The sequence below is a fragment of the Sceloporus undulatus genome, chromosome 2, assembly GCF_019175285.1.
Source record: "Sceloporus undulatus isolate JIND9_A2432 ecotype Alabama chromosome 2, SceUnd_v1.1, whole genome shotgun sequence".
NCBI lineage: Eukaryota > Metazoa > Chordata > Lepidosauria > Squamata > Phrynosomatidae > Sceloporus > Sceloporus undulatus.
The window spans coordinates 331,866,198-331,876,998 of NC_056523.1; the positions used below are offsets into that span (position 1 = coordinate 331,866,198).

Genomic DNA, 10,801 nt, shown 5'->3' on the forward strand with positions numbered 1-10,801 from the left:
TTCCTGTCCCAGTAGATCAGGGAGAGGGGGCCCAGCATAACACTGGGACTACAACTACTCCCCAAGATGTTCCTGGACACCTCCAGAATTCCTAAGCCAACTTTGGCTTAAAGCAAGGGTGAATTTGTGTTTCTAGAAGCCTCCAGATGCAACAGTTTATCTTTTAAATAGCTTGCAATGCCTCCCTATACATTTTAACATTAGAAAAACACCAACTGTTGAGATTTTTTTAAAAAATATATTTTCTGTGGGTTTTTCAGGCTATGTGGCCAAAAAACTATGGATGTCGGCCATGAAAGCCTTCGACTTTACATTAAAAATATTATTTGTAGTCCATGCACTTCCCGCCCCCACCTCAAAGGGTCTTGTGGAATAATAATAATAATAATAATAATAATAATAATATGTTATTTATATTTCCCGCCTCTCTCTGTGGATTGAGGTAGGATTACAACCGATAAAAGCCAAATGATACAATTACACAACCCATACTACATAAAATAATCAATTAAAACACGCCAAGATGCAATACAATCATCAATGAAGCCAAATCATCGTCTGTTTCTGTACTGTTGAATCAGGTGTAAAAAATTCTATAAGATCCACTATAAAAGATCAGATGGATAGGCCCGCTGGAAGAGATCCGTCTTAAGTGCCTTCTTAAAGGCTTCTAAGGTGGTGATGAGACGGATCTCTTCCGGTAAGTTGTTCCAGAGTGTGGGGGCCGCGGCTATGAACGCTTTACTGGAAGTGGCCCCCTGGACCTACCACTCTTCCCATCCCTTCAGTAAATGGTCTAGCATCTCTCGTTCATGAATGAGGGAGTAGTACAGTGTGCCCGCATTATACGCGGGCGTGTTATACGCAGCTTTGAGCACACGTGCTCAAGCCGCGGGAAGTGCACAGGGGGTGGCATGTGTGCACTGCCGCGCCACTGCGCACACAAGCCCCATTCAAATGAAAGGGGCTTGATCATAGGCAGAATTCGCCTTACGCAAGGGGGGGTCCGGAACGGATCCCCCGCATAAGGCAAGGGTCCACTGTATTCAAAGGGATCAATCCCTTGGCCTTCCTCTCCTTCAGTTCCCGAGGAGAAGGAGATGGAAGCAGAGGACCCATTGCCCTGGGGAATGTGCTCACCTCTTTCCTGCTTCTTAGCCCAGCACAGTTTTATCCTTTGGACTTCCAGCTATGATCATGGCTTCCTTCAGAGGTGCTGACAATGCAATGGAACAGCTGACAGATGGAACTGAGCACTACCTGAGTCTCCTAAACCCACCCTGCCTGAGAGGATTTCTCTTCCCCATCACCGGCCTTTCCTCCATACTTGTCCCCAAAGTCTTTGCACAGGGAGGGGCAGGGAGCTTGCCAGTCCTATCTGTAACTGGGCCTTGCTGTTCTCTTCTGTTGTTCTCAGCCCTGCATCCTGATGAACAACATCCAGCAACTGAGGGTGCAGCTGGAGAAGATGTTTGAGGCCATGGGAGCCAAGGAGGTAAGAGCAAACAGGAGTGTCTCACTTGGCTGGGCCTCCCCAGCAAATGGGGTGTTACTCCCCTAATGGGCTACAGGCAGCTCCCTTCTGTGGCCCTACTGGGCCAGGTGGCTGGAGACCCTTTCCCTGGCTATACTTAGCCTGACCTCTCCAGTTAAATGGAGAAGCACTTGATGGATAGCAGAAGCCTACTTGGGGTATGGAGTGGAGAGAGCTGTGGTGGCAACATCATAGGCATCCATCCAAAGTCTGGGGGATATTGCCAGCCCATGAAATATGTTCCCAAATGCTATCTTTTCCAAGGTATGACCTCTACCTTTACCTGCATCCAGAAGATGAGCCAAAAGATTCACATGGCCTCTTTCCCATGGGGAAGTCAAGAAGAATGAAACTTCCTCAATGAAAATGAGTTATTGAAAAGGTGTATAAAATTATGCCTGGTGTATAATGAACTGTGGAATGCCTTGCCACAACATGTAGGGAAAATTGCTTATGGGAGTGGCTTTAAGTGGGACTTAAGGGAATTCAGGGAGGATAAAGCTATCAGTGACTGCTGATGGTAATGGCTGTACATCACCTCCAGTGTCAGGGGCAATTCAACACAGTTGTGAATGGCAGGGGTTGGAATAAGGGGTCCTTGTGGTCTGTTCTCATTCTTCCTGTATTTCTGTGATCACTGTGGACCAATTGTTGGGGACTGCGAGCTGGAGGATGCAGTTGTACTCGTGTCTTGCTGCTAGTGGGCTTCTGACGGGCAACTGATTGGCCCCTCTCCTGGGACCAGTTGGGCCCATGCGCCATTCCAGCTGGGCTTTCTTCCTATCTGCCGAGGTTGGCTCAGGATCATTCTTGACAGCTGGACTGATGGGGTACCTTCTTCTACTTTTTTGGTCACTCCTTTTTACATTTCCCAGTTCCTTGGGATCAGGCCATAAACACTTCTTGCTATCCAAAGAAGCTCTTTTTTGCCCAGTAACTGATTCCACCTGACAGTTGGCTACTAATGCTTTGAGAATGTTTGGTCTGACCTTTATATGCAAAGGGATTGTGTAGCACCTTTGAGACTAACTGAGGGAAAGAAGTTGGTAGCATAAGCTTTCATAGATGAAGTCTTCATCAGGTGCATGGAGTAAAGTGCCTAGGGACCGACCTTTATAACTATGAATGAGCATGTGTGTGTGAATAGCAATAGAAGTTCAAAACCTGCTTATTATTCATAGGCATAAATGTCTGTCCCTAGGCACTTCAGGCATCTGATAAAGTAGGCTTGGTCTGTGAAAGCTTATGCTATCAACGTCTTTCACTTAGTCTCAAAGGTGCAACAAGATCCCTTTGTGTACTGTTCCCTTTGTGATGTCTTTGGTCTAACCTTTGTTTGTCTGTCTGTCTGTTGGTTTTATCTCTTCTGTCTGGCGCTGCTTGTCAAGACTCAGGATGATGAAGAGAAGGAGAAGGAGCCTGAGGAGAAAGAGCCTGAAGCTGTTAGCCCCAATTTTGTTTTCTTTTTGGCCTCCAGGCCATTCCTTCTTAGCCATGACTTATTAGTTCCCAGTCCTGTAGTCTCTGTGCCTGGTGGGTAGCACAGGGTGGATGCCACACCAGCCAATCTCTGCAGCTGCTGGGCTTTTTCTAATATTTGTCTCTGTGCAAAACTTCCTTCATAAAAAGCATCAAACAGTGTGGAATGACAGAGGCATAAAGGGAATGGGCTGAACACCCCAAGAGCAGGCATATGGCTTGGTCAGGCTGCTAAGGCATTTGCCTGTTTTCCTTGCACAAGTTTGTGCAACATAAGTGGCATACCTCTTGCTCATTCTGGCCCACTGCACCCACCCCACTGCTGCTTGCAAGAGGTTGAGCTACCCCCTGGTTTCCCACCTGGTGCATCCCAGTTTGCTAGGAGTTATCGGCTCTGCTGCAACAAAGTAGACCCTTCTTGTCCTTGTCTATATATGTGTGTGCTGTTCTTCACCCAGCCAGGCACTGAGGTAGTAAATCTGCTTCCAGATTCAGTCGTCCGGACAAGCCACTAGAAATATTAGATGCTGAACTATTGCAAAGCTTCACCCTCCCCTCTGTGATATTAGCACACACAGAAGCGCCTCCCCTAGCATTCCTTGTGAGTCATTCACCTGCAAAAGTTTGACTCAGGTTTCAGCTAGAAGGATTGACACAGAAAAAGCAAAGGTGGTGCTTAAATAAATGGGTGGCTTGCCTTCTAGCAATCAGCATAGTAAGCCAGTGGTGGCTGGATGATGAGTCTCATAATTGGAATGTAGAAACAGAGGAGTATAACCTTTTTAAGAGAAATAGGCCAAACAGGAAAGGAGGAGGAATAGCACTATATGTCAGAGATATTTACACCAGTGAAGAGATCCAGGACATCAATCATGGAAGCCAGGTGGAGAGCATCTGGATAAGAATCAAAGGGGAGGGAAACAACAAGGATGTTACGGTGGGAGTCTACTACAGACCCCCAAGTCAGACGGAGGAATTGGATGATGTCTTTCTAGAACAGATGACCACACAGTCAGAAAGGAGAGATGTAGTAGTGATGGGCGACTTCAACTATCCTGATATTTGCTGGAAGTCAAACTCAGCAAAATCCTCAAGGTCTAGCAAATTCCTCACTTGCCTGGAAGACAATTTCATGGTCCAAAAGGTGGAAGAGGCAACAAGGGGGTCAGCTATTTTGGATCTGATCCTAACCAACAAGGATGACTTGGTTAATGGGGTGCAAGTGGTGGGATCCTTAGGTGGAAGTGACCATGTTCTCCTGGAGTATGTTATACAATGGAAAGGAGAAGCCAGGCATAGTCAAACACGCATTCTAGACTTTAGGAGAGCAGATTTCAGTAAACTTAGAGAAGTATTGAGGGTGATCCTGTGGTCAGAAATACTAAAAGGGAAGGGAGTTCAGGACGGATGGGACTTTCTCAAAAGGGAGATAATGAAGGCACAATTTCAAACAGTTCCAGTGAGAAAGAAAAATGGGAGCTGTCTCAAGAAACCAGGATGGATGACTAAGGAACTTTCAACCGAGCTAAGTTTGAAACGGAACATGTACAGTGGTACCCCGGGATACGAATTGATCGCGTTACGAAATTTCCGGGATACGAAAAAAATAGATAGGAAAAAACTGTTCTGGGTTACGATATTTTTTTCGGGTTACGAAAAAAATATCGGTGCGAAATTCAAATGCGAAGCGCAGCTAGCGGCTTTCCAGCCGCTAGCCGCGCTTCGGAAAAGCCTTTTTCGGGTTGCGAAATGTATCGGGTTACGAACGCCGCGGCGGAACGAATTAATTTCGTAACCCGAGGCACCACTGTATAAGAAATGGAAAAAGGGGGAAATCACAAAAAAGGAATTCAAAGAAATAGCAGGCATGTGCAGGGGTAAAGTCAGAAAAGCTAAAGCGCAGAATGAACTCAGGCTTGCTAGAGAGGTTAAAAAGAATAAAAAGGGCTTTTTTGGATATATCTGCAGCAAAAGGAAGAAGAAGGAAACGGTAGGGCCACTGCGTGGAGAAGATGGCAAAATGCTAACAGAAGACAGAGAAAAGGCAGAATTACTCAACACCTTCTTTGCCTCAGTCTTCTCAGAAAAGGCAAAGGGGCTCAACCTGAGGATAATGGAGCAGAGGACAGAACAGGGGAATTTCAGCACAGAATAAGTAAAGAGATAGTAGAGGAATACCTTGTTAATCTAAATGAATTTAAGTCTCCAGGACCAGATGAACTACATCCAAGAGTATTAAAAGAACTGGCAAATGTAATATCGGAGCCATTGGCAATAATCTTTGAGAACTCCTGGAGAACAGGAGAAGTCCCAGCAGAATGGAGGAGGGCAAACGTTGTCCCCATCTTCAAAAAGGGGGAAAAAGAGGATCCCAACAATTATCATCCAGTTAGTCTGACATCTAAACCAGGAAAGATTCTGGAGCAGATCATTAAACAGAGAGTCTGTGAAAAGCAATTCCATAATCACAAAAAGTCAACATGGGTTTCAGAGAAAGAAGTCATGCCAGACAAACCTAATCTCTTTCTTTGCTAAAATTACCAGCTTGGTAGATGAAGGGAATGCTGTGGATATAGTATATCTTGATTTCAGTAAGGCCTTTGACAAGGTTTCCCATGACATTCTTGCATACAAGCTTGTAAAATGTGGGCTAGACAAAGGAACTGTTAAATGGATCTGTAACTGGTTGACCAGCCGAACCCAAAGGGTGCTCAACAATGGCTCCTCTTCATCCTGGAGAGAAGTGACCAGTGGGGTCCCACAGGGCTCTGTCCTGAGGCCACTGCTATTCAACGTCTTTATCAATGACCTGGATGACAGAATTGGGGGCATATTCATCAAATTTCCAAATACAGTGGTGCCTCGGGATACGAAATGATCGCGTTACGAAATTTCCGGGATACGAAAAAGTCGGATTGGCAAAAACTGTTTCGGGTTACGAAATATTTTTCGGGTTACGAAATTCATTTCGGCGCGAAATTCAAATGCTGCTATAGGCTTTCCAGTGCTAACGGAGTATTTCGGGTTACGAAATTTTCGGGTTACGAAAGGAATGGCGGAACGAATTAATTTCGTATCCCGAGGCACCACTGTAGCTAATACTCCAGAGGACAGGATCAAAATTCAAAATGACCTGAATAGACTAGAAAGCTGGGCCAAAACTAACAAAATGAAATTCAACACGGAGAAATGTAAGGTACTGCACTTAGGGCAGAAAAATGAAATGCACAGATATAGGATGGGAGACACCTGGCTGAATGAAACTACGTGTGAAAGGGATCTAGGAGTCCGAGTGGACCACAAGTTAAACATGAGTCAACAGTGTGATGCGGCAGCTAAAAAGGCCAATGTGATTTTAGGCTGCATCAATAAAAGTATTGTGTCTAGATCAAGAGAAGTAATAGTGCCACTACATTCTGCTTTGGTCAGGCCCCACCTGGAATATTGTGTCTAGTTCTGGGCGCCACAATTCAAAAAGGACATTGAGAAACTGGAGCGTGTCCAGAGGAGGGCAACTAACATGGTGAAAGGTCTGGAAACCGTGCCCTACGAGGAACGCCTTAGGGAGCTGGGTATGTTTAGCCTGGAGAAGAGAGGGTTAAGAGGTGATATGATAGCCTTGTTTAAATACTTGAAGAGATGTCATATTGAGGAGGGAGCAAGCTTGTTTTCTGCTGCTCCAGAGAACTGGAACAATGGATGCAAACTGCAGTAAAAGAGATTCCACCTCAACATTAAGAGGAACTTGCTGATAGCAAGGGCTGTTCGATAGTGGAACAAACTCCCTCGAAGTGTGGTGGAGTCTCCTTCTTTGGAGGTCTTTAAACAGAGGCTGGATGGCCATCTGCCAATGGGGATATTTTGATTGAGATTTCCTGCATGGCAGAATGGGGTTGGACTGGATGGCCCTTGTGGTCTCTTCCAACTCTACGATTATATGATTATATGATCTGGCATCTATTTTCATAAGTTCCCCAAAGGACTTTCTCTGCCTGAGCGAACTAGGTTAGTAGTTGTTGCTTTACAGACATTGAGCAGAAGCTAAGATAGCAACTCAGCCAGGAAATGATGCAACAATAGATAGGGCATAGTTTTTTGTAGTTTTTTTTGGGCTATGTGGTCATGTTCTAGCAGAGTTTCTTCCTGACGTTTCACCAGCATCTGTGGCTGGCATGCTGGCGAAACGCCAGGAGGAAACTCTGCTAGAACATGGCTACATAGCCCAAAAATCCCACAAAAAAACCTATGGATGCCGGCCATGAAAGCCTTTGACTTCACATGTAGTTAGGACAGTTGTGTGTCTGTTTCTTAGTCTCTGTGCTCCTTCCAGGCCCTATGATCACCCCAAAATAACCCAACCTGTTGAAGTGTTGCTAAGAAGGGTTCCTGATGGACACCTACTTACACCCACCATTCCCTCAAGGAAGGCAGAGAGGCCTCATTTTTGGCTTGGGGAAGGTTGAGAGGAATGTCCAGGATGTGTAGAAAGTGCAGAAATGATGAGGCAGTGGCAGTGTCTTCCTTGTTTTAGGGTGTTTGTTCTCATTTAGCTGGTTGAGATGGCACATCCAAGCCTGCCCAGTTCAAGTTGTCTCACTCCTATCCTTTGTATGCATTGTGTTTTTGCACATGTGCCCTTGAGAGCCAGAGTGCTTGATCAGGGAGATGCCCTTTCTCCATTACAGTAACATTTGCATTTAATTTAATAGAAATACCTCATGGTGCTGAACACACACTGTAGGGAATCAAGGGCCAATTGGGTTTCCCATGGCATATTTTTACTGTGGTATTTACTTTCTCCTGGTGAAGTAAATCAGCACTGCCCTCTCATTCTGTGAGGTTAATTGCAAAGAGGCACGGTGAGCTCATTCATCTCTGGTATGTGATGCTACTCTGGGCTTCTTCTTTGCTTCCTCTGCAGGGTCTACATCAGCACCTCTGAGAAATGCCTTCACAGATGCATATTTTCTTGCCAGCTCAATCATATTTAAGCATTTACTAATTTGCCTTTTAGTAATCATTAAGCCAGGAGAAACTGAGATCTCAGTTTTCCAGCGTGGGTAGGAGAACGCTGGACCCTTGTGTTTCCATGGGCCCTGAGAGTCCCTCTTGAGATATTTCCCAGTCTCTGTCCATCAGGCTGTGGGGCTGTTTGTTCAAGCTTGGACCTCTTCCTGCTGGAGGCCGACACAGGTTCCTCCTGTGTTAATCTGTTCCGTTCCCCACCTTTTCCCCAAACCTGAGACTCAAAGTAGCTTGAAGATTAAAATAACAAAAGAATCACCAGTAGGAACACTTGTAGCAAAAGCATACAAAAAGTTGTGATTAAAATAGTATTAAACTTTCTGTACAGTTAAGAGTATTTAACATGTTAATTTAAAAGCAAAGGATAAAAGCCATTTGGCATATTAAAGTAATGAACCAGTGTCTGAACGTTAGACTAAGATTCTAGCAGACCAGGGTTCATATCCCCTCTGCTCAGCCATGGAAACCCACTAGGTGAACTTGGGCTAGTCACACTTTCTCAGCCTGAAAGGCAAGCAATGGTGGCAAATCTCTTCTGAATAAATCTGGCCAAGAAAACCTTTGTGGCAGGGTCGCCACTAAGTTAGGGCCAATTTAAAGGCAGATAACAACAACAGCATGCAATAAGGAAGGTGCCCTTTCCTTGCAAAATGATCTGTTCTCCAGACTGCTGCTGAAAGAGCAGCTGTCCTGAGTGAGACAGGTGGAGATGGAGGCTGTGAAGCCCCATGGCAGGTGAGATATCATGACAGGCCTTTTCATTGCAACCTCACAGGTGCCCTGCAGGAGCACACAGTCTGCAGGGAGCCCTGGGCAGAGAGCAGAAATGTGCTTTGGCTGCTTAGTAACCACCCAGACCTCCTCTGTGTACTTGCTCTTTTTCTAGTACCTCAGTCACAGTTCCCTGAGACCACGTTTTCAGCTGGGTGGCATCCGGCACTCCACTTGCTCCCATTTTGCCTGAAGTGGCCTCCTGCCCACCCAAAGAGGTGTGCTTTTGTAATTTGAGCAAGAATGAATCACAGCTCCCAGCTATTTTCTAAAGGAGGCATTCAGGAAGCCATGGAGCACACCTGCTCTTCCCACTTCCATCATCAAGAGAAAGAGAACTGCATTAATTCATCACAGGTTAATAAATATCAACCATCAGTCATCTGCCTTGTTTGCAAACTCCCAGACTGGTCAGAGAGGCAGTTCTCCTGTTTGAGGAGTCTTTGTAAAACCAAAGAGCTCCTGCAAGAAAGATCAGAACTTATTCTCTGTGTGTGACTATTTTATCTTTATTGCCATATCAGAAGTAGTGCTGAATTTAATACTGTAAGTGTCCCTTGTAAATATAAATGCAAATGAATTTGTATAGTTCTGCAAGGGCCTCTGCTAAACCTAAAGGCAATTAGCAGCTTGGCTGCTGCTGTTTTGCTTTCCTTCTGTTGTTCACTTTACCTACCCTGTGTTTAGTCAGGAAACACATGGTGGCTGACTTTCACCACAACTCCACTTACCATTGGCTGACTTTTACCACAACTCCAGCGAGTCACACTCATCCTACACACTCACACTACTTGCTGCCTGGAGCCTTTCCTAAGACTGACGATCTGTGGTGGGAGTCTGGAGTCTTGCAGTGCCTGCCCCCATCTTGCTGGTTTTTCCTTGGGCAGATTGATTCAGGTCAGGGCCAAGCAGCATCCTTAGCAGACAGGCAGATGGGGTGGGATGGGGCTGGCTATCTCTTATGTTTCTTTGATCATGGGAGGCTTAAAGAATTTAGTGGGTGAAGGGAGGCAGCGTATGAGCCAAAGAAAATTGAGATTGTGCATCTTGGAGGAGGAGGAATAATCCTCCACCACTCCTCCTCCTCTTACATCGAAGCCAAGTCAGTCGAGCTTATTTACTGATCTTCTGCTCCCACTTGTCTGAGCCCTGGGATGGTCTGTGCAAAAACACACAGAGACACAAACCCTTTTTCAGATCTCTTGACTCTTTTACAGTTGCAAAGGATTCTTGCTTTGTCTGCCAAAGAGGTGGAGGGGTGAGGAGGCTCCCACTGTTTTTATTACAAAAAGGATGCAGAAACCCAGGGCTTGCTTTTCAAGAGCAGGAGAGCTGTGCATTTGGGCTGTGCCATCACAAGGCTGTGCCAGCTGCCCATAGAAACTTCTGGGTCAGATTCCTTCCTGATCAGTGGTGTCGATGCTCAGGAAGGAGGAGGCCTGCTTTGCTTGGAAGTTTTCAAGGGCAGGGATCTCTCTGGGATGCATTTCATATAAGCCAGGAAATACAGCTTTGCTGAGCCATTGGGTTGCTGTGGGGTCTACAGTGTGTCCTGGCAGGCTTGATAAAAGAATACTGAATGGAAGGAAAGAATAATCCCCAGGGGAAGGAAGAGATGACCCCAAATCTCTTAAGTGGCACTCCTTCCAGGCCAGGGTGGAAAGGGGTTCTTTGGGGATTGTGCTTGACTGGGTCCCCTGGCATCAGCAATGGCCCACATGGAGCTCAGCCACCAGGGGCTCAGGCATTGTGGCCATATGGTTTGTGGAACATCTGCCCTGCTGTGAGAGGAGCACAGCCAGAGGGCACCTGAAGCTCTCAGTCACAGCCTTGTTTAGTGAGCAGCCCTGGTGTCTGCATCTTGTCAGTAAACTGGGCATTAAGAGTAGAAAGAGTTTGTAGCAGCCCTGTGTGTAGGCAGTGAAGGGCAGTTTCTTCTTCGTGGTCTCTGCGAATCACACAAATGGGTTATTTCTGCGCATGCGCAGCAAA

General features: G+C 45.9%; 1 protein-coding gene across 6 annotated transcripts in view; it reads left to right on the top strand.

Annotated features, from left to right (window-relative positions):
* Window positions 1-10,801, top strand: part of UNC13B (unc-13 homolog B) — a 295,806-nt gene that overhangs the window by 247,711 nt on the left and 37,294 nt on the right. For all 6 annotated transcript variants that reach the window (XM_042454370.1, XM_042454371.1, XM_042454372.1 and 3 more), the window contains one exon: window positions 1,418-1,495. In XM_042454370.1, coding sequence (XP_042310304.1) covers window positions 1,418-1,495 — 78 coding nt within the window. The remainder of the gene's footprint in view (window positions 1-1,417; window positions 1,496-10,801) is intronic.